Genomic DNA, 27,421 nt, shown 5'->3' with positions numbered 1-27,421 from the left:
AAAAAGGGGCACCTGGGTGGCTGAGACAGGTAAGCAGTCAACTTCAGCTCAGGTCATGGTCTCATGGTTCCTCAGTTTGAGCCCCACTCTGGCTGCCCGCACAGAGCCCCCTTCAGATCCTCTGTCCCCTTTTCTCTCTACCCCTCCCCCACTCATGCGCTGTCTGTCTCTCTCTCTCTCTCAAAAATAAACAGTAAAAAAAAAAATCAATAAAGAAAAAAATTTTAAGGGAGTAAAACCAAATGCATACCCCTGGAAATTAAAACCATACTTCCAAATAATTCATGATAGGAGAGTAAAACAATGAGGAAATGCAATATATTGAGAACTGCCAACAGTTAAAAATTATGTATCAGGAAAACTTGTTTCAGTCAGTAGAGTGTGAGACTCCTGATTTCAGCCCCATGTTGGGTGTAGAGCTTACCTAAAAACAAAACAAAAACCAAAGGAACAAACAAAAACAAAAACACTACATATCAAAAGCTGTTTAAGAAGTTGTAAAATTCAGGGGCGCCTGGGTGGTGCAGTCAGTTAAGCGTCCGACTTCAGCCAGGTCACGATCTTGCGGTCCGTGAGTTCGAGTCCCGCGTCGGGCTCTGGGCTGATGGCTCAGAGCCTGGAGCCTGTTTCCAATTCTGTGTCTCTGTCTCTCTCTGCCCCTCCCCCATTCATGCTCTGTCTCTCTCTGTCCCAAAAATAAATAAAAACGTTGAAAAAAAATTTTTTTAAAAAAGAAGTTGTAAAATTCAGCTAAAGTAACTAGAGGGAAATGTATGACCGTAAATGGATATGCTGTTAGAAAATAAGACAGAATGAAAATGAATCAGCTAACTGTTCACCTTGAGAAGTCAGAACATGAAGAATGGGTACACTCAAAATTTGCAGGTGGTCAGAAAGAATAAAGAATAGAAAATGATGAAATAGAAAAAAAAAAGAAAAGAAAAATAGACTCTTACAAATCAGTATGGAAAAGACAATCCAACAGAAAAGTCTATAAGAGATATAAATAGGCAATTCAAAAATGAGGAAAATTTAATGGATAATAAACATATAAAAAATGCTCAAACTCACTAGTAATTAGGAAAGTGCAAGTTAAACAGATGCCATTTCACACCCTTTTGACTGGAAAAATTATGACAAAACCAAGTTTTAACAAAAATGTGAGGAGGAGGGGGGCATGGGCACTCGGTTGGTTAAGCATCTGGCTCTTGATTTTGGCTCAGGTGGTGATCTAGTGGTTTGGGAGTTCAAGTCCCGTGTCGGGCTCTGTGCTGACAGCTCAGAGCCTGCTTGGGATTCTGTCTCTCTTTCTGCCCCATCCCCTGCACTTTCTCTGTCCCTCTCAAAAATAAATAAATACACATTTAAAAAAATTTTTTTTAAACCTACTGTGTGAAACACTATACTAAATTCTTTTTTTAAAAAAGTGAGGAAAAGGGTGGGAATATAACCTGGAACAAAACCTTAGGAGAGCAATTTCAAGACATCCAATATTGTATGTGCCGTTCGACCCAGCAATTGTTTCTAGGTATATCCTAGTCTCCAGAGAGAGGTGTGTACCCCCCCAGCACAAGATAATTACAGAGCTGCTGGAAGGAGACATTAGAATTAAATTTATTTAAAAAGTTTTTGTAATGTTTGTTTTTAAGAGAGAGACAGAGACAGAGACAGAGAGTGCGCGCGCATGAGTGGGGAGAAGCAGAGACAGAGACACAGAATCCGAAACAGGCTCCAGGCTCCGAGCGTTCAGCACAGAGCCCAATGCGGGGCTCGACCCCACAAACAGCGAGATCATGACCTGAGCCGAAGTCAGACGCTTAACCGAATGAGCCACCCAGGTGCCCCTAAATTTATTTTTTAGCTAAAAGAATAAACATAAGTAAGCTTTGCTAACCTGTCGTAAATCGATTGACACTGGTGCCCTCCCCGGGGCCTCTCTTGTCACACACCTTGGTTATGTAGTAAGTCAGGTGAGTTACCTGGGGAAGGGGAAGTGGAAGCTTCATATCTGGAGGGGTATTGTGTGTTTTCTTTCAGCTCTGTGGTGTGTTTGTATGTTCATATTCTATGTAGTTTACATATGACCAGATAGATGGATTAAACATTAAAACATAATCCAGATTATGCTATCTGGATTTGCTTTTCCTAACCCTCCAAAGTGGACACAGGATTTAACAAAATTGGTTCAAAGAAGCAAGATTTAGATTACTCACAAGTGAATGCTCCAAGTACAAACACTCAGGTTCAATGAAAATCCAACCAGCATTGAGAGGGAGGCAGCTGGCCAACAAGTGAAAAAAATCACTGAAGTTCAAGAGAAATTCTTGCCAGTAATGAATCCTTAGCACTACTGAACTGTACATTTAAAAACGGTTAAGGTGGTGGGGCACCTGGGCGTCCGACTTCAGCTCAGGTCATGATCTCACGGTTCGTGGGTTCGAGCCCCACGTCAGGCTCTGTGCTGACAGCTCAAGCCTGGAGCCTGCTTCCGATTCTGTGTCTCCCTCTCTCTCTGCCCCTGCCCTGCTCGCACTCTGTCTGTCTGTCTGTCTGTCTGTCTGTCTGTCTCTCTCTCTCTCAAAAATAAATAAACATAAAAGAAAAGAAAAGAAAAAAAGAAGTGGGCAAAGTAATGAAGCATATGCAACCTTATTTTGACTACAGATTTTTGCAATATGTAGGATATTTGTAATATGTTATTTAGTTCACTTTTTTTTTTTTTAAGTAATCTCTATTCCCAATGTGGGGCTCAAACTCACGACTCTGAGATCAAGAGTGGCATGCTCTATGGACTGAGCCAGTCAGGAGCCCCTTCCTTCCCTTTTCAATCCCCCCTTTTATATGTTTTATGTCTTATCATGGACACACTAATTTGTTATAGCGGTTCACATATAGAATTCATAAATAAATACACATTCATACATTAGAAATGCATGGGGAATTATTTTTACTTCTAAGAGTATGTGGCAAAAATGTTTGATGCTTACTGGCCTACTGAAACTTTCCCACAAACATACAAAGAGACATTTATAAGATGTGAATCGGAGCACTATTTGGAAAAGTGGGAAATAATCTAAATGCCTGTCAACAAAGGAATGGATCAACTAGATATATTCAAGCAGCGGAATACTATACAGTGGCTTAAATGAATGGATAAGAGCTGTATGTATCAACATGGCGGTAAATATTTTAAAGATTTTAGTTTTAAGTAATCTCTACACCCTGAGACCAAGAGTCACATGTTCCACCGACTGAGCCAGCCAGGTGCCCAACATGCAGAAATATTTTAAACAGTTTTATGTGAAAAAAAGCACACTGTAGAATGAAAAGTCCAACATGCAAAACAATGCAAAACAATGTGACATTCTGTTTATGGATACATATATATGTATGGATACATACATACACACACATACACAGTATATCATACTGTGTAAGATATACTATGTTTCAAAACATTCAAGAGGAAGATAAATACCAAATTCAGGAATAGTGGTTACCTCTGGGGAGGAAGGGAAGAAAATGAGATTGGAGGAAGTATTCAAGTAGGGTTTCTTTTTTTTTTTTTCTTTTTTAAATGTGTGTTTATTTTGAGAGAGAGAGGGCACTGGCATGCCCAGTTGGAGAGAGAGAGAGAGAGAGAGAGAGAGAGAGAGAGAGAGAGAGAGAGAATCCCAAAAGAAAGAGGGAGAGAATCCCAAACAGTTCCAAGCTCAGTCTGGAGCCCACAGTGTGGAACCTGATGCAGGGCTGGATCCCACAACAGTGAGACTATGACCTGAGGCGATATCAAGAGTGGGACACTCAACCAACTGAGCCACCCAGGCACCCCTATTTCTTTAAAAACAAATGCAAGGTAAATAAATATAACAAATAGCTCATAATTTTTTTTTTTAATTTTTTTTTCAACGTTTATTTATTTTTGGGACAGAGAGAGACAGAGCATGAACGGGGGAGGGGCAGAGAGAGAGGGAGACACAGTATCGGAAACAGGCTCCAGGCTCTGAGCCATCAGCCCAGAGCCCGACGCGGGGCTCGAACTCACGGACCGCGAGATCATGACCTGGCTGAAGTCGGACGCTTAACCGACTGCGCCACCCAGGCGCCCCAACAAATAGCTCATAATTTTAAAACAAGATGTTTTGAAACTAGTCTCCCAGTGTTCTCTTCCTCAGTGACAACCACCCTCCCACCCCTTGTGTATATTTCCAGAGCTATTTTATGCACATGCACGGATACATATGTGTATGTATTCTCTGTACCCTACCTTCTTTCAAACACAAATGGAAGCAAACATCACATACTGTTCTGAGTCTCACTTTTGTCTTTAACAATCTATCTTGAGTTTTGTTACCTGTCAGGACATAAAGGGCTTCCTCCATTTTTACAGCTGTCCAGTACTCCTTTCTGTAGCTTGAGCCAGTCTCCCAGTAACAGAATGGAGACTATTTCTGTCCTTTCACTGAAATAAGTATCACCGTAATGAATATCCCTGAAAATATGTCATTGTGCACACATGTACATATTATAATAAGTTCCCAGAAGGAGAATGCTGGATCTTTTCAAATTGCCCTCCAACAAGATTGTACTGATTTACTTCCAGCTTCAACGTTTTCCAGTGCCTGCTACCCAATCACAGATCAACACAGCATATTATCAGACTTTCTGTAAAGTTTTTTTTTTTTTTTTTTTTTTTTTTTGAGAGCGAGGGCCAGAGGGGGAAGGGTGGAGGGAGAGAGAATCTCAAGCAGGCTCCACACTCACAGAGAACAAGGTGGGATGGTCCCACCACCTTGGGATCATAACCTGAGTAGAAATCAAGAGTCAGACACTTCACAGAGGACTGAGCCACCCAGGCGCCCGGCCCCAAGACTTTTTGATCTGAGAGGCAAACATCGCAACTCATCGCCAAATTTAATTTGCATATTTTAAAAATTATGCATCAGCATCTTTTTATAGTGAAAAACGTTGTATTGATGTTTCCTATAAATTATCGTTTGTCCATTTGTAAATTTTTTTTAACTATGAGCAAGAACTTTTGTAATAACATGGCCAATAAGGATTTTTTAAAATTTTTATTTTAATGTTTATTTACTTTTAAGAGAGAGAGAGAGAGAGGGACAAAGGCGTTAGTGGGGGAGGGGCAGAGAGAGAGGGAGACACGGAATCTGAAGCAGGCTTCAGGCTCTGAGCTGTCAGCACAGGGCCCGACATGGGGCTGGAACTCACGGACTGTGAGATCATGACCTGAGCCGAAAGTCGGATGCTCAACCGACTGAGACACCCAGGCACCCCAGGATTTTTTTTATAATGGAGGGTCTGAGCAGCCTTCATTCAGTTTTGTGATAAGCTCGTGATGCCTTCAAAAACTTTTGTGCGTAGCACCGACATCAGTTTCCTGATTTCGATATTGTACTATAATTATATAGTACCACTGGGGGAAAGCGGAAGAAGGGGCACAGGTTTCTTTGTACTTTTTTTGCAACTTCTCATGATGTCTGTAAGTATTTCAAAATAAAAAGTTAAAAAAAAAAAAAAGCTAACAAAACCTCATGGTACTTTTCTGGTTGGGGGCTCTGTACTGACCTCACGCTATGATCCTTGAGTCATGATGGCTCCCAAGTTGGCCAACTGACAAGCACTACCTGCAAGTTAGCCACTGGGTTAGGGGACACGTGACTGGCTTGATTGGTGGAGCATGCGACTCTTGATCTCGGGGTTGTAAGTTTGAGCCCCATGTTGGATATAGAGAGTACTTAAAAATAAAATCTTTAAAAAAAAAAAGGTGTATTTGAGGACTGAAACAGGGGCAAGTCTTTGGGGGAGGACTTTGGCTTTTGACTGCATTACTGTCACCTTCTAAGCACACAGCAGTCATGGAGATAATATTCACACTATCTTGTATTTCCTAGCTTTACAGTGTTCCATGCCCATCCATTTACATTATCTCAATAATATGGGAACTCTCTCAAGAGATCCTTTGCAAAGTATAGAAGCTCACCTTTCTTTGTGCTGTCACTCCCTGAGAATCTTCTATCTGAACTGTGTTGCTCAAGCTATACATAAATCTCTGGAGGTCCCTAACAAACTTTTGCACACAGTTCCCTTCATCGGGGTCTGCTCTCTTTCTCTTCTAGCCTTTTTGCCTAAAGAACTTTTATTCATGGGATATCTGGATGGCTCAGGCGGTTAAGCATCCGACTTAGGCTCAGGTCATGATCTCATGATCCATGGGTTTGAGCCCCGCATGGGGCTCTGTGCTGACAGCTCAGAGCCAGGAGCCTGCTTCGGATTCTGTGTCTCCCTCTCTATCTGCCCCTCCCCTGCTCGCGTGCTGTCTCCCTCTGTCTCTCAAAAATAAGTAAAATGTTAAAAAAAATCTATAAAAAATAAAAATTAAAAAATTATAAAAAAGAACTTTGATTCATTCTCTAAATAAAGTACAAGTACCATCTCCACTAGGCAGCCCCCATCTCCACAGCTCTAACCCCACTGCAACAGGACTTAATCTGTGCACCTTACTACAACCTCCATTGGACAAGGCTCCATTAAAACGTTTATCTTGCTATATTGTCATTAAACATGCCTGTTCCCACCAGACTGAAGATCCTTTGAGAGCAGAGATTTTGTGATGTTTATCTTTGCATTTTCGGTGCTAGCAGCAATGCACGCTGTAGATAATAAATATTTAGTGAATGCAGGAGTCAGGCCAGTGACCTACCAGCCTCTCTGCAGTTTAGGAAAAGCCAACCCAGGTTCTTGGGTAATTCCTTTCAGCCCAGAGCCAGGTGTTTTGCAGAGTCAGCTGAAGCTCTGGTTGTTATGTATGAGCCCTTGCCTCTAGTTAGGCTTCCCGTAGTTGTGGGCCTCTCTGCCTCAGTTTCCTTACCTTTAATACAGGGACATTAAAACCACCTCTTCACAGATACTTAGCTCTTAGCACAGTGCCTGGAAAAGAGTAGAGAAGTCTCTTCAAAGATATGCATTTAAGTGTTGAATGAACGAGTAAAAAATGACTTGAGGTTGCCCGGTCATTTATTGAGCACCTACTGCATCCGGTACTACGTTAAGTGCAGCATGCTAAGTACAGAGAAGCAACTGCAGCACACTGGAGTGGTCTTAACACAGACTCGGGGAACCACGGAAGGTTTCCTGGAGCTTGAGTTTTGATACCGGAGGTGCTTGGAAAGTCAAAGGTGGTGCTAGTCGATAGTGACGACAGGTATTGTTGTTACAGAACCAGGCAGGAATGCTGGTGGAAAAACCAAGCAGCACTCGGGAGATCTTGGCAGATTGGAGATTTATTTAACACCGGCAGGCTCAGAGGAGACCGTTTCTCCAAAGGTCTGAGCCCTGAATGCAGATGGGAAGGGTAATTAATAGCGTCATCTTCTCCACTGGTGGTGGCTTTCGCATGCATGGCAAACAGGGCAGAAGTACCCAGAAGAGAAGTTTCTAAGCTAGGAACTAGAGCTTGTTTTAGTCCCGTTGGCCATCTTATGGTGCAGAACTTTATTTTCCCAACATTCCCCCCTTTGATGCCTTTAAAAAAATTTTTTTTTAAACGTTCATTTATTATTAAGAGACAGAGTCAGACAGAGCATGAGCAGGGGAGAGGCAGAGAGGAGGAGACACAGAATCCAAAGCAGGCTCCAGGCTCAGAGCTGTTAGCATAGAGCCCGGCGCAGGGCTTGAACTCACAAACCGCGAGATCATGACCTAAGCCAAAGTCGGATGCATAACCAACAGAGCCACCCAGGCGCCCCCCTCCCCCCACCTTTGATTCCTTTTTAAAAATCTTTCATTAAGCATCACCTTTTAGCTCTAGGGGTTGGTACCCTGGAGGGCTAAGATACGTGCTGCAGTTTGGCAACAGTGTTTTCAATAAAATTACCAAGGTACTTAGTATACAGGAGTTGATGGTCACAAGTAAAATTATGGAAAGGAGGGGCCCTGCCACGGCAGGGAGCCAGGATGCCCAGTCTGTGAGATCCCATCCTCTCCACTGACTGATATTTTCCTGTTGTCTACGTTGAATTCTTTCCTTGAGTTCCTTAATCTTAGTCGTGACTATTCCTGACTGGTTTATAAAATAGCAACATTCCTCCCCCAGAAAGATACAAGTCCCTCCTTTTTCTGAAATGAGGTCGAGGGCTCACCTATTTTGGAGGGACACTGCTGCCAGGGAGTTTATTTGGCTTTGTAAGGTTACCAGGGAGTCTGCCACCCGTTCCATGTCTTCATTTAATTTTTTTTTCAACGTTTTTTATTTATTTTTGGGACAGAGAGAGACAGAGCATGAACGGGGGAGGGGCAGAGAGAGAGGGAGACACAGAATCGGAAACAGGCTCCAGGCTCTGAGCCATCAGCCCAGAGCCCGACGCGGGGCTCGAACTCACGGACCGCGAGATCGTGACCTGGCTGAAGTCGGACGCTTAACCGACTGCGCCACCCAGGCGCCCCTTTCTTTCTTTTTTTTTTTTAATTTTTTTTTTTTCCATGTCTTCATTTAGTTCTCAAGATAGTTTGTGGTATAGCCCTACGGATGAACCTATGCCTCCTATTCCAGTTCCTATTCCCTTGCAATTCCTGCTCCTATCAGGACGGGTAGGAGGACTGCCCGTTTAGCCCGGGACTTGGGGCTAAAGGCTGTTAGGAACTGATCTTCAGTGTATACAGTTATCTCCGGAATTAGGAAGACGGAATAGCACATCTGAGTCCAGTTGGCCTTCAAGCATCAGTAGGCCGAATTGCAGCACAGATAGAATACCCCAGGGGTTGAGCATAGGGTTGTATTCTTTTTTAAGGCTATATTTCTCCCACATAGGGAAGTGCCGTTCATACCTTCAGGGACTGTACAAGTTAGATTATCAGCATTCGTGAGAAGGACCCCAGTGGCCAAGGGTCCAATCAAGACAAGTGGTGTTGGTTGTGAGATTGTCAGGAGCTTCCCAGGCCAAGGGGATAGGAGTGGCTAAGTAAGTCCTCCGGCTGAGAGGCAAGCACATCCAGCAGGTTTGGGTGTGGTTATTCACTTTGTGAAGGACTTATAGTGTTGGCCCAGCGTTGGGAGCTGGGAATTGGTAAGCACTTAATTAAGGGCTTAAAGGTTTAAACCCTGGTAGGATGCTGGGGAGTGGTTGCCTTTACAGCTTGTATTAGCCTGGTCCAGGTATCCTTTATGACCTTTTGAAGGGCCCTATCTTGCACTCCTCCCCCGTCCGATGTCCCTAGTTGGGGAAGATATGTATAGCAGACTCGCTTTCCTTTCTGGAGACTCTGTTTGTTACATGGGCTTCTGCTATTTTGGGTTATTTCTACGGTCCAAAACTTACGTGCTTGGGCATCTGGCGACTGGCAGAGGGTGGGTGTCTTTCCCTTATAACAATCTTTGTGGAGGGAGGTGAGGGAGCTGAATGCCCTTGCATTCCTGATACCATGGGCTACTGTCCTCATTGTCTTATAACAATGCTGGGGGCAAGGTGGGTATGTGGCAGTCGTGAGGGTGAGAGAGGTTAACATAATATACAGGCAATACTTAATAGTCCTCCCATTCAGAGGAGGTATGTGAGACCCAACATTCATCTTTTGTCCAGTTTGTTGATGCAGTCTCTATTAGCCCACAGCAAGAAGCAAGATCAGGGCTATGACACCAGTAAGGGGTAAGAGCTAGGAGAGTTGCATCCAAACCCCTAGGCTCGGTCCACACGTTGATTCCTCAAGCTTCTGCCGTGCGCAGGCCAGCCAGCTTCCGGGGTGTGGCTGGAGCAGGGCTGGAGACCTCAGGGGCCAGTGTCTTTTTGAGGGTCAGTTTAAGTGGGTTGATTGGATCTGGATCACTTTGCCAGGTTGAGGGTTCCTCTGAGTCGGCCTTCTTAACTCTGGAGTGATGGACCCATGGGGTGATACCTGAAACTTTAAGGGCTGTAGGAGTTAGAATAACGGTATGGGGCCCAGTCCACAGTGGTTTAAGAGGTTCCTTCTTCCAATCTTTGACCCATACAGAGTCCCCTGGCAGAAAGGGATGAACGGGGGTCCCTGAAGAAATTGGAGCCCTCTCTATGGTGTATCTTTGTAACTTATTTAGGACTGCCCCAAGGCCTGAAGCTGTTCCCTTATTTCCTTATCTCCAATCTGGTGTTGGTCTCCTGGCAGTTTTCCTAAACGTGGGGGAGGCCGCCCATATAGTAACTTGAAGGGGAGAATTCCAGTGCCCCAGACATGCATCGGGCACGCAAGAGGGCCAGTGGCAGTAAATATGGCCATGGGAGATTAGTTTCCTGGTGGAATTTAGCCAGGGTTTCTTTGAGGGTGCAATTCATCTGCTCTACCTTTCCTGAGCACTGGGGTTGGTAAGCAGTGTATAGTTTCCAGGTAATGTTGAGGGACCTGATCAAGGTTTGTATAATGTCTGCCACAAATGCAGGTCCGTTGTCACCACTGCCCTATGGTTAAGGGCAGACCAAACCGAGGCACAACTTCTTTGGCCACCTCACGACTTCGTTCCGTCCTGGTCAGGAAGGCTTTGACCCATCCTGAATATGTGCAGATTATTACAAGATACCTGAATCCTCTATTTGGTTGTCTATCTGTGAAGTCCACCTCCAAGTCTTCAAAAGGGGCGGCCCCCATCCTTTGTATGCCAGGTGGGGGCCATGGGGCACACCAGGCATTGTTTTTGGCACACGTTACACATCATTCACTGATAGCTCGGCATAATGCCAGCAGCTGGCTGACACAGTTGTTTTTGAGGAGGGCCTCAAGTGCAGTTTTTCCCAGGTGCGTGAGTTGGTGATATTCCTTGACTAGGTGTTTTCCCACAGATGACAGGACAAAGATGTGCCCATTTGGCATGACCCACCATCCCTTTTTGCTTAGTGTGCCCCCTTCTGTCGAGGCCCACCTTCTTTCCTCTTGTGTAAAGGAGCAGGAAGGCCTCCCTTGGGGGTACGAGAGTCATAGTGTAGATGGGAGCTTCGCCTGGGTCATCACAGGCAACCGCTCTGGGTGCTTTGTCGGCCAGGCAATTTCCTTGAGTTACGGCGTTGTTTTCTTTCTGGTGTCCCTTGCAGTGCAGGATAGCTACCTTGTCTGGCAGCCATACAGCCTTGAGAAGGTTAGTATTTCTTCCTCGTTTTTAATAGTTCTTCCTGCAGCAGTAAGGAGGCCTCTTTCCTTACATATGGCCCCGTGTACATGCACAGTAGCAAAGGCATACCAAGAGTCAGTATAGATGTTGACTCGTTTGTCTTTGCTAAAGATGAGGGTTCAGGTCAGGGCGTACAGTTCAGCTTGTTGTGCCCACCATCCTTCTGGCGATGCCTTGGCTTCTAAAACTACGGTAGTTGTGGTTACTGTGTATCCTGCTTTTTGCGTGCCCTCTTGTAAATAGCTGCTCCCGTCGCTAAACAGGGTGATATCTGGGCTTGTTATAGCCTGGTCTCGGAGGTCCAGGTGGCTGGTATAGATGTCATCTATTACTTCGGAACAGTCATTGTCAGGTTCCCCTTCTTCCGTGGGGAGGAAAGTGGCTGGATTCAGTGTCCTCACTATTTCGAGAGTGACCCTTGGGTTTTCGGAGAGATGCCCTTGATATTGTGTCAGCTGAGAGTTGGAGAGGAAACGATATCCTTGGTGTTCATGAGGGACGTGACCACGTGCAGGACCTTAACATTAAGTGTTTGTCCCAGGGTGAGTTTGTCCGCCTCCTTGATGATCAGGACTGTGGCTGCTAGTGCCCTAAGACTCAGTGGCCATCCTGTGGCCACAGAATCAAGCTTTTTCGACAAGTAGGCTACTGGCCGTTGCCAGGGCCCTATGTTCTGAGTGAGAACTCCAAGGGCCATTTTGTCTTTTTCACATACAAAGAGGTTAAAAGGTCTTCCTATGTCAGGTAAACCCAGGGCTGGAGCTCGTCCCAGAGCCGACTTTACTTCTGCGAAAGCGGCCCTCGCTTCCTCAGTCCAGGTGGGGAGCTCCCGCTATGGCTCTCCCAATTGGTCAAAAGGGCCTCATTATGGCTGAGAATTCGGGAATCCAAATGCGACAGAACCCTGCAGCTCCTAAGAATTCACACAAGCCTCGTTTTGTTTGGGGCTGTGGTAACGTGATGATAACCTTTTTCCTTTCCTGTTCTAGTTCTCTTTTTCCTTTTGTGAGGAGGAAGCCTAAGTATCGGACCTGCTGTTGACAAATCTGTGCCTTTTTCCAAGAGGCCCAGTACCCCGAGTTGGACAGGAGCTGCAGGAGAGCCTTTGTGCCTCTTGCACAGTTCTCTTGGGTGTCATTGGCAAGGAGGAGATCATCTACATATTGGAGGAGGACACATCCTGTGGTTTCCCTCGGAAAGTTGGCGAGGTCTGCAGTCAGTGCGTCCCCAAAAAGAGTGGGAGAGTTCTTGAAGCCTTGGGGAAGTTTCCAGGTCAGCTGCATCTGGTGGCCTGTAATGGGTTTAGTCCATTCAAAGGCGAACAGTGGTTGACTTTGAGGAGCCAGGCGGAGGCAGAAGAAAGCATCCTTTAGGTCGAGGCATGTAAACCATCTGGCTGACCCTGGAACTTGGCTGAGGCTGTACGGGTTCAGGGCCACTGGGTGTAAGGAAAGTCACTTTGTTAATGGCCCTCAAATCCTGTACTGGCCGGTATCCTTCTCCTGGCTTCTTGACTGGCAAGAGTGGGGTATTCCAAGCCAATTGGTGTTCAATTAGAATACCTGTTTCTTTGAGCTTGATCAGGTGCTCCTGTATGCCCATTCTAGCCTCGAGTGGAAGGGGATATTGCCTTTGTCTTTGGGGTTGGGCTCCAGGGATCAGATCAACAATAGGGGCCCAATTCCGGGCTAGTCCAGGTGGGTTATCTTTGGCCCATACAGAAGGAAATGCAAGCCTGAATTCTGATGGACTACAGGGTTGGGCCTGGGCACAGACGTCTCCACTCCTCTTCCCTTGGCATGGTCATTGCCAGGACCAGGGTCTCCCTCTGCCTCAGGTTTAATTGGAGGCTTAGTGTGTCCAGTGGATTCAAAAGTTATTTGGGCCCCAAGTGTGGAGAGCAGATCTCGGCCCAGGAGGGGAATCAGGAAGTCAGGCAAGTAGAGGAACTCCTGCCAGACCTTGTGGCCCCACGTTCACATTGTCGAGCCTGACAGAAAGTTGTTGTATTGCCCGCATCCCAGTAGCCCCAAGTATGGTTGCTGTCTTTTGGCTGAAAGGGGCTACCGGGGAAGTGATCACTGAATGTTCAGCCCCAGTGTCAACCATGAAAGTTATCGTTTGGCCCCCTACTTTCATTTTGACCATGGGCTCATGGGGGCCAAGACAGAAAGAGCCTGGTCTCCTTCAGTCTGATTCTAGCTCAGCCAGACCAATGAGGTTCCCATCTCGGGGTTGCTCTCAATATTGGCTGGGTTTTGGGAGCCCCTTCTGATTCGGGCATTCATTCTTCCAGTGTCCCTTTTCCTTGCAGTAGGCACATTGGTCTTTGCTAAGGGGGCTCTGGCCTTTCCCCCTTTTGGTGGTTTCCGTTTCTTTCAGTGCTGCTGTGAGAAGGGTGGCCCTCTTCTTTAGTCTTTTTTCAGCTTCTCTCTCAGCTGTGACTTCCCTGTTCATGAAACTTTACTGGCGACCTCTATCAACTGAGTGACATTCATTCTGGCAAAGCCCTCTACCTTTTGGAATTTTCTCCTGATGTCTAGGGCAGCCTGTGCCACAAAGGAGGTATTTACCATTTGTGGACTTTCTGGTGCCTCGGGATCAAACAGGGTGTATACACGGTATGCCTCACACAGTCTTTCATGGTAGTCTCCGGGAGACTCCCCAGGCTGTTGTGTGACTGATGTTATTTTAGTCATGTTCATGAGCTTTTTGGCTCCAGCTCAAATTCCCTGAAGGAGATCCTCTTGGTACCAATGGATGTGAGCCTGTCCTTCTTCTTGGTGAAGTCCCATGTCAGGCACGGCAGCTCAAGCCCAGGCAGCAGGGTCACTGATGCCTGGCAGTGCATGGTCTTCTAGGTACTGTCGCGTTTCCCTCATCCTCCTCCTTCTTTCTTCTGTATTAAACAGGGTACGGAGTAACTGTTGGCAATTTTCCCAAGTCGGTCGGTGGGTCTGGAAGAGGGACTCCATCAAGTCGACCACTGCTTGTGGCTTTTCAGAGTATGATGCAGTGCTGTGCTTCCAATTAAGAAGGTCAGTTATAGAGAAGGACTGATAATACACCATGGAACGGCTGGGCTGGACTGTTCCGTCCTCATTCTGTCTTTCAGGTTCTCTCGTCTCCCTTACTGGCATTTGGAGGGCGTCAGGTCTGGTCTGGGTTGCAATCTGGGCTGCTGGCCGTGGTGAGAGAGGGTTCTCCAGGTCTGGGGGTAAGGAGAGATGGATGGCAGATCCGGGCTGGAGGAGAGACCGACGGAGGAGGAGTTTTAAGCCCCAGGGCAAGGTGGGGGGCAGGGGGCGGAGAGTCATAAGGTGGCGGAAAGACAAGGCCTTCCTCTGGGTCCCCCGCAAATACCGGGGGAGCAGTGGGCTGCTGCTTTGGTTCTCCAGGTGAGTCTCCAGGTGAGGCAGCTAAAACCCTTTGCCTGACTCTGCTTATTATGGATGAATCGCACCCAAGGTGGGGGATTTCAGGCAATTTCAAGCCAGGAGTCGATATATGGAAATTGGTCAGGGTGACCTGGGTTCCCAGTGACTATTAGCCAAACCCGCTGCACCTGGGCATCTAATGTCCCTTCTGGGGGCCATCCTACATTGAACGTGGGCCATTCTAGTTCACCAAAGGTTCTTAGCTTCCTGGGTATCATTTTCATCCCATAGTTGCCTGAGAATCCCTTTTAAAGAATCCCTTAGAGTTTTTAAGCAGGACCTCAAGAATCTTGGGCTTACTGTTTTGACCCCATTGCTAATCCCTTTCTCGTGTTCGGTGTCGCAGAGACAGACAAAAAAGGGGTTATCCCCTCAGATGAGAGGACCAAACAGATGCTCCACTGGTTGCCGTCTGGAGGGAAACTTTAGGTAAGGCTTGGCCGTGGTGGGCTCAGCTTTGTGACTTACAATGGGAGTCTAATTCGATGCCGCCCTGGACTGATGCCTTTCACCAAGACACCACTCAGACTCCGTAGACTTTTGGGGACCTTAAGGGTACCCATCTGTGGAGCCACAAATTCGAACCGACTGGCAAGCCTGGCTGAGCTGCACATTCACACACACATATACCAGAGGCTATTACATTCTCTCCCACAGAATTTTTTACCTGTGAGACCACTGAGGTCTCCGGGGAGTGATCAGGTCCCCCTTCCAGCCTTTTGGATGGCCCTGACTGGGTTGGGGCCCCAGCCTTACTGGTTCCGACATCGGGTCCAGGTCCTCACCTACCAGGTCTCTCTGAGTACCGCAGGAAAGACGGAGCAGGGCCAGCCTGGGCGACTGAGGGTACTGCCGAAAATCAGGCAGGGCTCCCCTTCTCCTCTGCGATTCCTCGCTCCGTCACCGCCTCGCCCATCTCCCAAACCAGTGGCAACAGTGGGCCAGCGCAGTTGGGTTTCCTGGTCAGGGAACCAACCAAATATGTTACGGAACCAGGCTGGAACGCTGGCGGAAAAACCAAGCGGCACTCGGAGATCCTGTTGGATTGGAGACTTATTTAACACCTGCAGGCTCAAAGGAGACAGTTTCTCCAAAGATCTGAGCCCCAAAAGCAGGTGGGAAGGGTAATTTATAGCGTCATTTTCCACGTTGGTGGTGGCTTTCCCGCGCTGCAAACAGGGCAGGAAGAGCCTAGGAAAAGGAGTCTCCAAGCTAGGAACTAGAGCTTGTTTTAGTCCCGTCGCCATCTTATGGTGCAGAACTTTACTTATTTTCCCAACACTCTGAACAGAGTCAGCAGGTTCCCTATTGAAAGCTGTGTGGGAATGCGCGGCGTAGTATCTACCGAGGCGCGCGGAAGGGCAGCTCGGTGAGATGCACCGAAGCGCTGGAATCGAAATTGAATCCCAGCCCCCTTCCTAGCCGCGTGACTTTAGCCAAGTTACCGAACCTCTCAGAACTTCCCCCACTGTAAAAAAGTCTGTTAAGAATACTCACCTGCCAGGGTTTCCGAGCGATGACGTAACCATGCGGTCGCCAACTGGCGCTGTATTTAGAAGGTGCAAAATGCCCAAGCCGGTCACTACTGGTCGATTGGCTCTACGCCAGACGGGCCGGGGAGTGTGTTACCTCTAGGGGCATGCGCAGTACGCCCGCGGCGCGGCCCGTCAGGCACTGCGGTAGGCGCCCTGGAGGCTGGCAGGACCCTGACCCCAAGATGGCGGCGCCCAGCGAAGTGGCCGCGGCTGCCTCCGGCGAGAATGATGGCGGGGGCAGCGGCTTTGGGTCGTGGCTGGACGGACGGTTGGAGGCGCTGGGAGTGGACCGAGCCGTTTACGGCTCCTACATCCTGGGTGTCCTGCAGGAGGAGGAGGAAGAGGAGAGGCTGGATGCTCTGCAGGGGATCCTCTCTGCTTTCTTGGTGAGAAGCCGGGACACGTTCCTTTAGCTTCCTGGCGGCCCCTGTCAGTACTTCGTACCCCCTTTCCCATACCTTGTGTCCCAGAGGAATAGTGGTCTCCCACGGGAGAGGAATATTCTGAGCTCTGGGACGCGGGGGAAGGGGGTTGCTCACCAACCAGGGTTTTGGGAAGCCAGAAGGTTGCAGGTGCATAGAGAAGAGTGGCTTTCCTTTTTTCCTGGGGACACGGCCCTCTTGGATCCCTGTGGGTGAGCTGAGTGAGTCTTCTTCCGAAGGCACTGAAATGCCTAAATGAGAATTTTATCATAGACGCCTAACGACCAATTTCATTCCCATCCGTTGACAGTGTTCAGAGAGAGGAGTAAAGTGCTCTGGGATGTCTGTGGTCTTTAAGAGACAGTGCCCAGTGCTATCCCATGACAAAAGCCTGCAGGAAGTACCTTCTCAGTTCCTATTTTGGAGGTAGGAGTTCAAAAAAGGTAAGCTGGAGGTAGAAGTCTAGGTATAGGTGTAGGCCTAGGCCAAACTGAAGCAAATATTGTGCTTGATCTTTTACAGTATTTAGAAATGCAGTGACCATCCATGTTTGCTGGGGGAGGTGGGAAATAAGGTCAGAGTTTTATCATTCCAGCTTTTAGTATATGTGCTGCCAAAGCGACCATTAAGGTCAGAGTTTTAAGGGAGGGAGAGAAGCTTGGTATTCTTCTTTTTCTGCTTCTTCTTCTTCTTCTTTTTTTTTTTTTTTTTTTTGGTACCCAGCTTCTTAAAAGCAGATTCAAGAATTGAGACGTGTACTTTAATCTGTGTTTAAGTAGTAAATCACCAGATTGTCCACTTTTCCAACCTGACCATTCTGCTGCCTTCATCTCCATTTACACTTACTTGGTGGAAACACAGTTTGATGATTGGGCATAGGGTTGAAATATAACACTAGTGCAGCTGTCTCAGGTTCTCCTGGCAAGGTGCCCCATTTAGTCCTGAAGTCTGCTCTGGTGAGATTGACCTATGAATGGGAAAGCTTTAACACAGCTTGTGATGCATCTTACAAGTTTGGTGGGGATAGAGCGCCGTAGTAAATTCTTTTCCTGGACCCTGACGACATAGGTTGGTGGGGGGAAGAGTGTAAGGCATGCAATTTAAGTTAGTTTTTATTTCCAGTTGGGAAGTTTGTAAAGACTCCATGAAAAAGAGGTTGAAGTAACGTGGATAGTCATTGGTACTAGCTCCTTGACCTCTTCTTTTCATGGTGTCATTATTTGGAACTGCACATCTGCTGATGAAGGCAAGCATGAATTTGCCTTAGACTATTAGCAGTCTCTTGGTAGAAGTGAGAAGAGTTATCTAGAACCATATTTCTCTATATTTGCTTCTTGTTTACATGAACTACAGAAGACAGACATTTTTAAGGGTGGCTTCTCGCTCTCTCTGCCTGATTCACACACCATTCTTAATTTTCTCTTGATTTTCGCAAGTCCTTCTGTATAGGAAATTGCTTTGGGAAGAACTGGCCAGGAAGTATATGGTGAGGCAGGGGTCCTGTACACGAAACACCTGAGAAGGAACTTTAAAGAGCAGCAAGGCCAATGAACATGGTATACGTCAAATGTATAATTCACGGTGTTGCTTGCTTTTTGTCAGTCAGGCTGTATCTAAAAGACCCTGACTATTGTACCAAATCCCTTTCTAGGAAAAACAAAAGGCATAGGTAAATCAGCTACCAGATGGGGCTCGGATTCAATATTAGGAATTAAGAAGTTTGTCAGCAGCAACTTGAGTTAAGATTCAAGGACAGTGTATATTGTCAGGAGCAAATAGCAGTTAATAATAAAAGCTTTCTATTATCATTTTTAAAATTCCTTCCAGTAGCATTTATATTGATTGATTGATTCATCAAGTTTTTATTGATGGATCACTCTCTACCAGGCATTGCCCTAAGTGCTTGGGGTACGTTAGGGAACAAAAGAGAAATCCCTGTCACCCCTTATGGGGTGACATTCTAGCAGGGAAAAAAAAAAGCAGTAAATTATATAGTATGCTAGAAAACAGTAAGTACTGGGAAAAAAGGAACATTATAAGAGAATCAGAAGTGGAATGGAGGGGTGAGTTGTAATTTTAAGTAGGATTATTACCTTAATGGGGGTAGTAACACTTTAGGGCAGCTATTTATATACTAGCCTTCTGAATTGTCAGTGTCTTGAGACCAGGGACTGTTTCTCATTCATTTCTTATCACTTATCTTAGTGCCTTCAACATGGCAGGCAGTATCTGGATAAATAAATGAACAAATGGATGAATGAACTACTTTGGTCTGGGTGAACCCTGGGAGAATGAACCACCTCATCCTCCAAGAGCATCTTCTCTCTTATGCTTCGCCATTCCTTTTCCTTCTTTTTCTTCTTCTTCCTTTACTTTTCCTGCTGGGGTTCCTTGAATTAAAGAAAGAAACTGTGGACCAAAGAAGTTTTGTATGTTTGGCATGAGTGCCAAAAAGAACACAGGGTAGAGGATGTAATCCTTTGTTGGGTGGAAAGTAAGGAAATCCAAAATAGGGTCGGCTGCCTGGCTTATTCGGTAGAGCGTGTGTCTCATGATCTCAGGGTTGTGAGTTCGAGCCCCACGTTGGGTATAGAGATTACTTTTAAAAAACCAGTAAAATCTTAAAAAAAGTCTGTGTTCTGTCTCTCCTCGCTTTCTTTGAGAGATGGTATAATGGTTGAGAACATGGGCTCAGAGCTAGAATGCTGGGTTCAAATCCTTTTTAATCCACTTATTACTTAATGACCTTGGGCTAGTTACTTAACCTCTAGGCCTTGGTTTCCACATCCATAAACTGAGAATGGTACTTATATCTTGGGATTGTTTTAAGAATTAAGAGTTCTTATGTGAAGTATTTAGAACAGTGCCTGGCACATGCTAAGCACTTAGTAAATGTGAACTCTGACAGCTCATTTTGAAAAGTGGAGCATGAAGATGCTGAAGCAGCCATAATGAAAATGGAGGGAAATACCTATATCTGTTGAAATGCCTATTCTTTGCCAAGCAGGGTAGGGACTTCGTACACATTGTCTTTCATCTTTCCTAAAATCCTGGGAAGATGTGAAGCTCAGAAAGTTAAGAATCTTGTTCGTAGATCTGGGTTTGAATTTAAGTATGTCTGACACCAAAGCCAACATCCTTTTTCTTATATCATGGTAAGGAAGATTGATCGGCATGTGTGTGGACGATACGTGTGCTTGTGTAAAGTGAACAAAAGGATGGTTGGATAGGAGACCATCTACTCATTTATCACCTAAAGAGGTGGGGTCAGCTCAGCAAGGTCACGGATACGTTCCAGCTCGAAAGTGGATGAACCTTGGAGAATGTACTGAGTTGAGTGTAGCAGCCAAGAAAGATTTCACGGCTTTGATTCAGGCAACAGGTTTTTGCTCCCAAAGTATGAGGAAGACTGTCCTGAATTATTGGGAATCCTTTCCCCTGGTGCCTGGCAGGATGGAGTGGGTGCTTTTGACCTAGCAGGTGTGGATTCTGGGCCTCAGACACAGGATTACTTCTGTTTCCAGAGCCTCAAAACAGAAACATGCTTTTTGTTCTGTGGCCCCCAGATCCTCCCCGTGACTTCTCATCACCAGCAGGCAAGCTGTGCCCTGTGCATGGGCTTTGTTCAGGCTGAGGGCCTCGGGAAATTAACTGGTCTATTTCTCCAACTAGGAGGAAGATTCTCTTCTTCACATCTGCAAGGAGATTGTGGAACGATGGTCGGAAAGTCAGAATGTTGTCACCAAAGTGAAAAAAGAAGGTAGAGTTGGGAGTTTGTCTAAACTGCAGTGCCTTTTCCAATGACCTTTACTGTACAGCTGTTAGAGAATTTTGAGTTTTCGCTATTTTCTACGCATTTTGCCTAAGATAATTTAAGCTGGCAAACACCCAGCAGCTTACTGGAACTTTTTAGCTGGATGTTGGTTTCCTTTTCTTTTTTTACAGTTTTCCATTCCACCTGACCATAGTCCCCTCCATTGTGGCTTTTGCTTTCTTCCTTTTCATCCTCTTTCTACTGTCCCTTGTAGATTTTCATGGCAGGTATGGGGCCAACTATATTTTCCCACCTCCTACCTTTTCCGTATTCTCATTTCATAACAGTTGTGGTTGATGTTTTGCTTTATTCGGCTAAATTTGTCACCCCTGGAAATGAAAGAGAAGTGGGTTCATATACTCACCATTAGTATGACAGATTAACTGCAGAAAACTGAAATCCTAGAAGCCAAACTTGAATCTATTCTAAACTACACATTGGTTCCCAGTCTTGGCTGTACATTAGAATCACTTGATATACTTTAAAACGTGCCAGTGCTCGGGCCATACCATGGACTAGTTGTAGAAACGTCTTTGGGGTTGGGGCTCAGGTATTGGCATTTTTTAAAAAGCTGCACCAGATGATTCTAGTGTGAGTCCAGGCATAAAAACCACTACTGGACACCACTGCCCCCTTTCTTTGAGAATGGATAACTTAGTTGACTTTATTTTAAAATAATCTATGGCGTTGCCTGGGTGGCTCAGTCGGTTGAGTGTCCAACTTCAGCTCAGGTCATGATCTCGTGGTTCGAGAGTTCCAGCCCTGCCTTGGGCTCGCTGCTGTTAGCACAGAGCCTGCTTCATATCCTCTGTCCCTCTTTCTGCCCCTGCCCTGCTCATGCATGCTGTCTCTCTCAAAAATAAACGTTTAAAAAAATTACATATTTCACCTGGCATCATCATCATTATGAAAGGGACCAGCATAAGTTGATTCTAGATTCCTTCTTATGTTTCTGGTTTGAGAGGAGAGAAAGTTGCATGCTTGAACCCAAATTTTCTATGGTTCTAATGCAGTGCTTTTCAACTTTTTTTTTTTTTTAATGTGTATTTATTTTTGAGAGAGAGAGCTCGCAAGCAAGGGGAGGGGCAGAGAGAGAGAGAGACAGAGGATCCAAAGCAGGCTCTGCACAGTCAGCGCAGAGTCCGATGTGGGGCTTGAACTCCCCAACCATGAGATCATGACCTGAGCCAAAGTCAGATGCTTAACCAACTGAGCCACCCAGGCGCCCTGACTTTTTTTTTTTTTTTTTTTTGGTAAAGCAGCAAAACTTCAATTTATAAAACAGGTTAAAGCAGGGCTGCTCTGATTGAAGATAGATACAAGACCTAAAGCCTAGCCTGCAGGGCCTTTTCTTTCCTTTCTCTTTGGCCCCTGAGGCACCTCCTTTGAACCCCAGGGCCCTAAAGAATCAGCAGATGCCATTGCCTTGCCTGCAAGCACTGCCTGGGTGGACTGGTGGTTCGGTGAGCTTGTTTTCTCTTACATACAACCTTGTTGTCCCTCCCTTCCGTTCCCCTCCCAGATGAGGTACAGGCCATTGCCACCCTAATTGAGAAGCAGGCACAGATTGTGGTGAAGCCCAGGATGGTGTCAGAAGAAGAGAAACAGAGAAAAGCTGCCCTCCTGGCCCAGTATGCTGATGTGACAGATGAAGAAGAATATCCTTTTTGGAGTCTTGGGTCCATCCCCTGAGGCTCAAGTCAGACATGTTTGCTGGTTTGCAGTGAGCTTTGGGAAGTTGCCAATCTCTCCGTGTAGTTTAATTTTTCTCTCTGAAATGGCATTGATCTCTGGCCCTTCGTGGGTGTGAGAATTGATATTGGGATAGTTGGAAACTTCAGTGTGAAAGAAATAATGCCTTAACAATGGACTGTTTATATTGTATTTCCAGAAACTAAGATGCAGCTGTATGTTTATATTTGTATAATACCTTTCTGCCTAGTACAGTGTCATACGTATAACCAGTCTTTATATTTGTTTCCCAGTTGATGAGGGAGCGGAGACAGTGAGAGTGGAATGTGTAATCAGAGATATGCATAGATTTAGTGGCAAAACCAGGACTAGAATACAGATCATTTTGGATGAAGGATTCCCAAATTTGGGGCAGTTTCATTTGAATCTCATTATTTTTTTTTAATACTCCAGCGACCACATAATTGAAAGATCACATCCCCAAATCTGGAATTTGGGCACCGTGCCAAAGGCAGTTGCCCTTGACCAGAGACAGGCTTGGTTCCCTTTGAGTTTGAAATTGTTTAGGAGATGCTTAGCTTCCAGAGCCTGCTTGACTGGAGTATGTGGTGCCTTATGTGGTGGACTTGATACCGGAAATGTTAGTTGTCTCGTCATGAGCTTAGGAAATAATTGTTAGGCTCTTTTGGGCCAACTTGTTCTTCTCCTGATGTTTTTATTGCCAGGGTCAGCAGAGCTAGGGTTCCAATGGCACAGTCTCATTTCCTGGGCTAGAAAAGAACAATGTTTTAAGCAGTGGTTCCCCTGGAGAACTTGTTAAAATCCAGGTTGCTGGGCCCCACTCCCCAGTTTCTGATTTAGTAGGTCCAGTGTGGGGCCCAAGAATGTGCTTTCCTAACAAGTTGCCAGGAAGATCTGGGAACCATGCTTTGAGAAGCACTGTTTTGTTTTTAAGTTTTTTTTTTTTTATTTTGAGAGAGAGAGGGAGAGGAAAAGAGAGAATCCCAAGCAGGCTCTGTGTGGACAGCACAGAGCCCAATGAGGGGGCTCAAACCCACGAACCGTGAGTTCATGACCTGAGCCAAAATTAAGAGTTGGACGCCTGACTGAGCCACCCAGGTGCCCCTGAGAAGCACTGTTTTAGAAGTCATCTCGCCATCCCCTGGCTTCCAAGTCCTGGACCAGTCCACCCAGACCAGGCTAAGTTTCTTTTCAGCTGCCAGGAGATAAGGATCTTACAGTAGCTCTGAATAATTTTCCCCACGTTGAGATTTTTAAAGATGACTCTCCTGGGGTTACCACCACATCCCTGACAGTTTTTCTTCAGCATGCTTTTCCTACCCATCACTTCGTCGAATGTTTTCTGATGTTGGGTTGGGATGTGCTAGCCTTTGTTTTCCATCGGACTTTCCTTGACATCACTCACCGAAGCAGAGGAGAAGGATGATTCAGGCGCCACCACAATGAACATTGGTTCTGATAAATGTATCCTTCTCTGTGTCCATCCCCAAGTGTTTCTCCATCAAATACTCTTGAGGAACAGTTTTTATTTTGCTGTCATTGCTGGGGCCTCCCTTTTACCAATAGGAACTCATGTCAGGCCAGTGTGTGAGCCCCATTCATAGGACAACCATAAATGGTCACTCTTAACAAGAACTTTTCCTGAAGAAAACATGTTCACCTGTATTGTGAAGGGAGGAAGGATTTCTTAAGAATTTCTAAGGGAAAATAAGAATCAATACACCCTGTGTATAGCACTGGGATCCCCAGTGATGGAAGCAAACTAAAATAAGATTAAAATGTGACTTTGTCTTCAAAGACTTTATAATTTGTCAGAAAGAGAACACAAACACTGAATACTTTTGAGCTAAAATTACGGACAGGTGGAAACAAGTGCTGAGGAACATCCCAAAAGAATCACTTATGAGAAGTTTCTACATTTAGAATCCACTGTTTTTTGTTTGTTTGTTTGTTTGTTTTTTTAAGAACCCACCTTCTTAAAGACAAGTATGGTGGATTATCACAGAAGAGGAAGACTGACTTATTTTAAAGCACTAAAGCAATAAAAGTTATGTTTTAAGAGTAGGAAGGAGCTTGTTTGGTAGTAACAGGGGTTCTTTTTTTAAGCTTTTTGTTTTTTGTTTTTTGTGGTTTTTTGTTTGTTTGTTTGTTTGAGTAATCTCTACACTCAGCATGGGGTTTGAACCCACAATCCTGAGATCTAGAGTCTCTTCCGACTCTTCCGAGTCTCTTCCGACTGAGCCAGCCAGCCACCCCAGGTTGTATTTTTAAAGTCCTAAGATATGAGGGGTAAAGTTTTTGGCTAGGTATTTTCTAACTGGTTAAACTTATTTTGTATCTTCTGTAAATTCAGAGTTTGTGGTTATTAGGACATAGTTTTTGCTTAAGCTTCAGTGGTGTAGGGAAAAAAGCAAATTGATAAAGTTTAGTAAGGTTAAACAACTTATTTACCTCTTTTCAAGCATTTTTTTTCAATGTTTATTAATTTTAGAAAGAGAGAGAGACAGAGACAGAGCATGAGTGGGGGAGGGGGAGAGAGAGAGGGAGACACAGAATCCGAAGCAGGCTCCAGGCTCTGAGCTGTTAGCACAGAGCCTGATGTGGGGCTCAAACCACAAACCACAAGATCATGACCTGAGCCGAAGTCAGATGCTTAACTGACTGAGCCAGCCATTTTTAATAGTGCCAAGTACATAAAAATTTTGCCAGTTACATTGATATTCTTGTTGACTGAAAGTAGCCTAGATACTTCAACAATAGTCTGCCGTGATCTAAGTGCTTATTCTGGAATGAAATTTCATTTTCATAAAATATTTTAACATTTAAATTTAGATAAGTCTGAGGTTTTTATTCTGAGGATTAATTTTAAACGTTTGTAATGGTAGTTTCAGGATTTCCCATTAGACCAAAGATAAATTATCATAAGGAGTTTTCTTGTAAAGATTAGGAACATGTAGAGGGAGGACAGCAAGAATAAGGAAAGAGCAGTAGTTGAGGCCTGTGTGACCTGTACCCTAACCCCTTAACTCATCTGTAGCTCTGTTCCGAAACACCAACGTGGAAGATGTCCTCAATGCCCGAAAACTGGAACGAGACTCACTTCGGGATGAGTCACAAAGGAAGAAGGAACAGGACAAGCTGCAGAGGGAGAGGGACAAACTAGCCAAGCAGGAGCGCAAGGAAAAGGAAAAGAAAAGGACACAAAGAGGGGAGCGGAAGCGATAACCTTGGTCCACTCTGTTCTTTCTCCTCATGGACTTGATCAAAGGGAGAGCTGATTGTGCACATGTGTATTTAAGAGAAATGAGAGAACATTGCAGAGTGCTTTTGTCCCTTTTGTTTACATGGTCAAAAGGAAAATCACAAACACTTCTAATTACAAAATGTGCCATGTCTGTGTGGTGTGGGTAATCAGATTATTGTAGTTGATGTCTGTACCAAAGATCTGGAATGGCGGCAACTTTTATATTTTAATCTTGAAGTTCTGGCTCCTTTTGGCTGCTTAAAAAGTCTTCCCTTACCTAGGATCGATAACAGAAATATTCAGAAAGCTGACAGTTACAGTTTTCATCCTAAAGGAGCAGAATCATGACCACTCCTTTCCCGAGATGAAATGTGGGAGCATAAAGTACTTTGAAAGTACTATTTACCCCTAAATGTATTGTTTTATGGATGAAATAGAAAACTAATGAAGAGCCCTACCTGGGTCTAGATATTATGTTAACATGGCAATGACCTATGAAAATGGAAGAAATTATGTGGTGGATGTTCTAGATTTGAGGGGAAAACAATTTTTTTTAAGTTTCAGCTTATGGGAGGAAAAGGAGTATCTTTTTAAGTGTAGTCACATTTTTTTTTTCCTCATCAAGGCTGCAGTTTTGAAGAAGGATGTGTATTGGGTGGAAGGAGATCATTGTTAGCTAGATTCATTTTTTTATAATCATGTGTCCTCTTGAGCACTAGTAGAGATTTTAATCCTGATGTGCCCTAAAACATGAGTATAAAGACCTGATAATTACAGGTTGAGAGAAACTGCAGGAACCATGCATTTAAGGAACAAACACTGGAAATCTCTGCGAACACAAAGATATTTAGGAGTGTACGTTGTGGGTGCTCAACAAATTTATTGAATGAATGGAGAAACCAGGAGAGTCAAAAGTGAGCGGGAACTCTGTTTCTACTTTGGTCACAAGCCACATTCGGTTGTAAATACGGCCTTTCTCTACTTCAGGCAGTGGACTGTCAAGAAGCCTGAAGGGAGGCATCTCCCTGACAAGACAAAGTAGGTATTTTATACCTGAGGTTGGCAAACTACTGCAGACAAGCAAATTTGGCCCAGTCTGTTTTTATATAATGCGAGTCAACAGTGAATATTGCATTCTTAAAGTGTTGTAAAAGAAGAAACATGTGATAAAACTTTAGGCCTGTGAAGCCTAAAATATTTACTGTCTGGTCCTTCAGAGAAAATGTTTGCTGACCTCTGTTTTGTACTATTAACTATGAGGTTAACAAAAATTTTTACCTTTGTGCAGAAGGTAAAAAGAAGCATGGTTAAGGAAAAGATATGTCACCTCTATACACTCCTATAAGCGTGGCATTGCATTTTAAAAAAGTAACCACCTTTTAAAAAAAATAAACTATTTAAATCACTGTTTTCTGATTTATCCTGATTCCTTCCAGCTATCCATGGAAATGAATTGTGTGAATAGTCACTTAGGAATGTGATGAATTTTGCTCTGTATTTTATTTTGTTTAGTCCAATATGCTCTTTTAATAGTAGAACCTTTTCCTAGAATCAAATTCTCTGCCTCAGTTTTCTTTTCTGTCAGGTTAGGTATTAGGAGATCAGAAAGATTACTGTGTTTTTTTGCTAAGTCAGTAAATTGACTTTGAAAGCCTTGGAAGTACTTTGGGAGTCTTAGTCCTCTGTGGCAGCAGCAATAGGCTGTGGCTACAGATAGGGTATGAGGGAGCCAACTTTATTAACCCTTATTTTGGATTTTTGGTTTATTCTCACTTTGATTTTGGTCTCTGCAGCAGAGTCAGGTTATATCCATGAATCCCTGAAGAGTACTTGCAATTATGTATTTTCTATTATGTGTTCTACAGTTAGGCATATCCTGAGCTAATGTTTAAGAAAAAAGGATCAGCTCCCTAGACTTTGAGTAAGGTTAGCCACTTAATTCAGGTGCTGAGAAATCCTTTATGTCTAAAATGTTCAATATTGCAAAGGGCAAATTTTAAACAACTGTATCTTTTATAGTGTGATTGACATTTTAAGCCAAAATCAGAATTTCAGTCATAACATTAATTCCCAACCCTCTAAAACTTTATAAAGTAGCGGATGGCTC

At 44.8% G+C, this 27,421-nt stretch overlaps 1 protein-coding gene and 1 long non-coding RNA gene across 3 annotated transcripts; one reads left to right on the top strand and one right to left on the bottom strand.

The window, feature by feature from the left end:
- Positions 1–8,762: 8,762 nt before the first annotated feature.
- On the bottom strand, positions 8,763–16,288 carry LOC122485692. Its single transcript, XR_006297916.1, has 2 exons — positions 16,084–16,288; positions 8,763–9,924 (listed from the first exon to the last, which is right to left on the bottom strand). It is a non-coding gene; the product is annotated as an uncharacterized LOC122485692 (long non-coding RNA).
- Positions 16,268–26,720, top strand: CCDC43 (coiled-coil domain containing 43). 2 transcript variants are annotated; one of them, XM_043584729.1, is made up of 5 exons: positions 16,268–16,507; positions 20,216–20,303; positions 21,880–22,015; positions 23,476–23,534; positions 25,108–26,720. In XM_043584729.1, the coding sequence occupies exons 1-5, from the start codon at positions 16,304–16,306 to the stop codon at positions 25,293–25,295; spliced, it is 675 nt and encodes a 224-aa protein (XP_043440664.1). In that variant the 5' UTR covers positions 16,268–16,303; the 3' UTR covers positions 25,296–26,720. The 2 variants fall into 2 exon arrangements, with proteins under 2 accessions (XP_043440664.1, XP_043440665.1); XM_043584730.1 differs by lacking the exon at positions 23,476–23,534 and having other exon boundaries at positions 16,278–16,507; positions 25,108–25,293.
- Positions 26,721–27,421: the final 701 nt, after the last annotated feature.

The sequence above is a fragment of the Prionailurus bengalensis genome, chromosome E1 (assembly GCF_016509475.1).
Source record: "Prionailurus bengalensis isolate Pbe53 chromosome E1, Fcat_Pben_1.1_paternal_pri, whole genome shotgun sequence".
In the NCBI taxonomy this organism is placed as follows: domain Eukaryota; kingdom Metazoa; phylum Chordata; class Mammalia; order Carnivora; family Felidae; genus Prionailurus; species Prionailurus bengalensis.
The sequence above is the reverse complement of the archived record's forward strand: the minus strand, read 5'-3'. Positions and strand labels throughout refer to the sequence as shown.

Excerpts from the sequence above, each read along its gene's own strand:
- CCDC43 (XM_043584729.1), top strand. The coding sequence starts at position 16,304 with ATGGCGGCGCCCAGCGAAGTGGCCGCGGCTGCCTCCGGCGAGAATGAT. Across the intron at positions 16,508-20,215 it reads GGATCCTCTCTGCTTTCTTG|GAGGAAGATTCTCTTCTTCA; the intron begins GTGAGAAGCCGG and ends TTCTCCAACTAG. Across the intron at positions 23,535-25,107 it reads GAACATTGGTTCTGATAAAT|CTCTGTTCCGAAACACCAAC; the intron begins GTATCCTTCTCT and ends ACTCATCTGTAG.